General features: G+C 34.6%; 1 protein-coding gene across 4 annotated transcripts in view; it reads right to left on the bottom strand.

Moving 5' to 3' along the window:
• LOC135209687 (uncharacterized MFS-type transporter YhjX-like) overlaps positions 1–5,000 on the bottom strand; it is a 95,984-nt gene that overhangs the window by 1,699 nt on the left and 89,285 nt on the right. For all 4 annotated transcript variants that reach the window (XM_064242438.1, XM_064242435.1, XM_064242436.1 and 1 more), the window contains exons 4-9: positions 4,651–4,778; positions 3,567–3,690; positions 2,076–2,148; positions 1,119–1,345; positions 486–695; positions 239–338 (exon numbers count right to left, since the gene is read on the bottom strand). In XM_064242438.1, coding sequence (XP_064098508.1) covers positions 239–338; positions 486–695; positions 1,119–1,345; positions 2,076–2,148; positions 3,567–3,690; positions 4,651–4,778 — 862 coding nt within the window. The remainder of the gene's footprint in view (positions 1–238; positions 339–485; positions 696–1,118; positions 1,346–2,075; positions 2,149–3,566; positions 3,691–4,650; positions 4,779–5,000) is intronic.

Genomic DNA, 5,000 nt, shown 5'->3' on the forward strand with positions numbered 1-5,000 from the left:
AAGGAAAAGCAAAATAAAAGATGTGAAAAGAAACAATTACTGTACCAGGTTTACATGAGAGAGGCACCAACCAATCAATGGTGTTTGCCAGAGCAGTACTGCCACAGACTGACCACCACTTTCACAGCCACCAAGTACTTGCCTTTTTTATGCTGTCTGACAGGTGCCACAAAATATTTAAAAAACACCACTATGTTTAATAAATTATTAATAAAACAAATGTGAATGGTTAACTTACATAGTAAGACAACTGCGCCCATCGTCAGCAAACATCCAGTAAAGCCAATTGCATCTAGCATCAACTGGTTTAAAACTGCCATCAAAGGACTTGATATAGCCTTTACAATTAAAAGAAATTAAAACTCATAAATAAGAAATATACGTGTTCATATATGTAATTTTTTCTTCTTGCACTTATCTTGTTCATGCAGTAGAAACTTATAACATCATAAGCAACCAGAGTAAAATCAAACTTAAAAACAAACCTGGCATGTGAAAACTAATCCATAATTAGCTGCATAATTCTTGGAACCAAATGCCTTCTCTGTGGCAGTAGGCATTACTGCAAATGTACCTGAGAAGGTCAAGTATATACACCAGATCCATACTGCATACCCAGGCTTTCCCATATGTTTTGTAGTAGGAAGTGTACATAACAATATTGAAAATAGGGTGGACAGTATACGAAGCGAAGTCTGGAAAAAAAGAGAGAATTATTATGCCTTACACAAACCAAGAAATTCAACCTTCATGTGGAGCAGGCTCAACTGCTCTTTAGTGTTACCGTGGACCCCCGTGTTTGCAGACTCACATTCGCAGAAAATTGTGGATATTTTCTAAGAGAAATATCCAGAAATTCCTGGTTTTTTTTAAATCAAGTTCATTATAAAATACACTTTTTTGTGATAAAACTAATAAAAAATCAAGTACAAAAATTTTTAGTGGATTTTTCATGAGTTTTAACTAACAAAATAAGCTGTTTTCAGCATTTTTATAGGGGTTCCAACTATTCACGGATTCTAACTATTCATGGGGGGCTCTGGTACGCATCCCCCGCGAATACGGAGGGACCACTGTATATCCAGCAAAGGTACTAAAATAAGTTATTTTAATATTACCTTAAAAGAAGTCTTATCCATTATTCTTCCCCATAAGATTCTACCAGAAGCATTGAAAAGAGCTGCAAGCGATCCAACCATTGCAAGGAAGTGATCATCTTTGATGAAGGTTTGACCAAATGTTTTGTACATGGCACTGATGTACGAAACAGCTACTCCATTGAACATATAAATGAACCAGAGGATGTAGAAGAGTTTTGTTCTCAGAACTTCTTTAGGACTCAAATCTGCGGAAAGAAACAAGTTCAAGGTCAAAGAACATGTACAAGTTCATAAGGTAAATTTAGTAAAAGAAAAAATAAACTTTGTAGTATGAACAACCAAAAGAACTAACAAATTAATCCCAGAATGCACTGAGTTTATTTGAGAGTTATCCACAGTAGTTAACATAACCCTACTGCTTTTTAACCTTTTCAAATTCAAGCCCCAGCCAAAGTGTCTACTGCAGTATGCTCCCTCTGAATGAGTATGCACTTAACATTTTCATCTGATGGTTTAAGCACAGCTATTTTCCATTCTGGGTTACTGATTTTTGGAGTAATTTCAATGCTGAATAGTTGAACTTTAAGTATGTTAAAAACAAAATCACCATAAATAAAAGGTCAAAATAAAATAATGAAGATACTGTACATGAATTTTGGTATCAGCCCAAACCTACATAAACTATTTCCACGGATATATGATTTATGGTTTTTTATGCCAGTTATTGCACTGTGAAACATATAAAACTTTAAAAATTATTATGATTTGCAATCAAGAGCTTTAGCCTGGTACTCTGCAAAACAGTTAGCAAAAAATACCTTGCTCCCTCTTAGAAATCTTACTTGAAGAAAATAATTTATGGAGGAAAATTTTTTGATAACTTAAAATTTTTTCTTAAGTTTGCAGTTTAATGGTAAATTTACTAACATCATTTAAGATAATTTTTCCAGTAGAAAACAAGTATGAGAATCATACCTTTGACACAAAATGCTGTTGTATTTGTTGGGTTCTGATCATCTTCCACAGGAACTAAAGACCTTCTGTCTCCCTGAAAACAAAATTTTACATTTGAAAACTCATAGAGTTATGATGGGAATTCTAGCAAAATTCTTCAACAGCTGTTCAGTCTGTCCAAAATGACCAATAAAGTCAGAAAAATATCACATAAAAGCAAGTACGTATAAATAACATATAAAGCTTAAAATAAAACAAAGTTTAAAATAAAAAATTTCAAAAAATTTGAAAAACTACTCTCCAACAGTTGGCAATGCTGCAAATTCTAAGGAAATGTTGGTAACAATGCATGCTCTCAAAAATAGGCTGAGCAAGGGTTTGAAGGGTGGGTGTGTGTGTGTGTGGGGTGGGTGACCCGGGGGGGGGGGGATGGGGGGGGTGGGGGGGGGGGGGGTGGGGGGGGGGGGGGGGGGGCGGGGGGGGGGGGGGGGGGGGGAGAGCTTGTGCCATGGAGGTAGGAGTGGTAGTAAGACTGTATAGAGTGAGATTCACCCAAAAAAAGGTTTATCTTAGGAGGTGGGAGAATGGGGAAGGAGTTTTACTGCCTGAGAAGGGGCTGGGAATGCAATGAGGGATGGGTGGAAAGGGGTATACTATAGTATTTTTCTTCGTTAAAGCTTTTAAGTTATGTTTTTTATATTAATGATTGTTCCACATTTTATCAAAGAATACTAGGGGATTACAGAACTGTACTGTAACTTGTCGAGAAATAATCAAGCATGATGAGAGAGAGAGAGAGAGAGGGAGAAACTCATGCCTCTAACACGTGCAGACACAAACACACACACACACACACACGCACACATACACCCCTCACCTTTATCTATTATTATTTTATGCTCTTCTCATTTTTAGTTTTACTGAGGGAGTGTGTATATCACTGAATCAAGAGCTCAAGAGCTGGAGATGATTGCGCATAGAATGAGAGAAAGGTAAGGCAGAAGGCAAGGCAAATCTCATGTACTCAGTTGTATCATGCAGAAAGAATGAATAATGCAGTGCTTTGTGGTGTACGTAATTTATTTTAGTGTTTTGTGTCAAAAGAGAAGCCATTCTATAGGCAAAGACCCCAGACAGACTATTTCCACAAGCTATGATTAGCTTGGAGTTCAATATGTTATATTTGGCACTGTGAACAAAATATAAGTTCTACATTTACTTCATATTTTTATCACAATGTACAAGAACCAGTGATCACTTCTACTATAGAATCCCATTTCACAGACTTTGTGACACAAATACAGCTATAGTTAAGTAATAAATCTGTATATGAAAACCTCCTATTTAAGAAATTTATTACAAGTGAAAAGTATAAAACTGCAGTTTTACCAATTAACAATTCGTCCTTGAAATGTAATTACTGCAGGCCTTATAATTCTGAATTAAATGTTAGATGTCAAGGAATACAAGGAATGCTTATAAAGATTATTAAGACTATCCAGTAATACTTACTACTATATTCCTTGTTGGTGTACTAATAAGTATGCAGCCAACATATTCCATAAGAATAAACACTCCTCCAAGAAGGAAGAAAACATTTGGAACTTTATCAAGAAGATCATCATCTTTAAAGTACCTATTGAGTCAGAGGAGATTTATAAGTCATTTGCATATTCAAAATGTGACAACTAACTGAAGCAAATATATAAGTCATTTGCATGTTCAAAATGTGATATAACTAATTAAAGCAAATTACACTTATTTCAAATGAAATGAAATATATTTTTAGGGGAAACATTTCCCAAATAGCTATTGGAAGTACCCTACTTGCCTACAGTCCCTAATTCTATGTATCTAGGTGTAATAGCTATACGTACAGCATTTACAATAGTGTAGTTGGAACTTGAAGAATTCTAAATTTCACAAGTCTTGGAACTGAGATCACAATAAAAATAGAATACACTTTTGCATATAATTAAAGAATGTTTAAAATTATATATAAAGATTTTAAACTTTTTTAGACAAAACCATTATGCACTAAATATAAAGTTTTATTTTATACAACCCATTATGTACTGATATTTGGCCACAAGGTCTACAATTGCCCAAAACACTTGTCTTTTGTTAAAAATGCAAATGAAGAGCAGCATTAAGTTTGTAAACATTCCTATGTGCCCTGCAATTCTTTCTCCCCTATTATTAAGTACAAAAAAAAAATCATTTTCGCTTGACATTCATGAGAAATCTAGTGAAAGCTAAAACGTTTTGTCTAATACTGGCCCTTGAACATGACTCCTATCTGCCTATTAGTGTACCTAACCATCATGAGCAAAAATACAGTACAATATTCCACAGGAATTATTTTTTCTCCCCCCCTTGACAATATGTACTATGTTGCTACAGACTAAATATGTACTAGACATGGAGGAAGTAATAGGAATATTTCATTGCTGCTTGTTATTACCACCCTTATACTTGAGGTAAGTAATTAAGTTTTTAAAACTTTGTTTCAGAGATTCAAATCTCCTATGATAAAATGTTCAGTTAGTGTTAACTATAAACAAGATAATATTAACAGTAATTAACTATATCATACCCATCTGAATCAGGGGAAACATTATCTGGATTCAAGAAGTATGTCTGAATTGTGGTGGACAGCAGGGCACCAAGACCAAAACCTCCTACTATCAAGCCATTGATTAAGCCTTTGTGCTCTGGAAACCACTGAAAAGTACAAAAATTGCAGTGAGGAATTAGTTTTTCTCCTCTGAAATAAAATTAATTCTCTGGTTAGCAATACATAATACCGATTTTATATCCATTAGTTCAAATATCGTTATCACGCTTAACATATGCTTGAGTAATTCTAAAGATATATTTACTGTTCAAAGTTATGTTTGGCTGCCACAAACCTATAAGTTCATAATACTGTAGTAAAGTGTTACA

This window comes from Macrobrachium nipponense, chromosome 38 (assembly GCF_015104395.2).
Source record: "Macrobrachium nipponense isolate FS-2020 chromosome 38, ASM1510439v2, whole genome shotgun sequence".
Classification (NCBI taxonomy): domain Eukaryota; kingdom Metazoa; phylum Arthropoda; class Malacostraca; order Decapoda; family Palaemonidae; genus Macrobrachium; species Macrobrachium nipponense.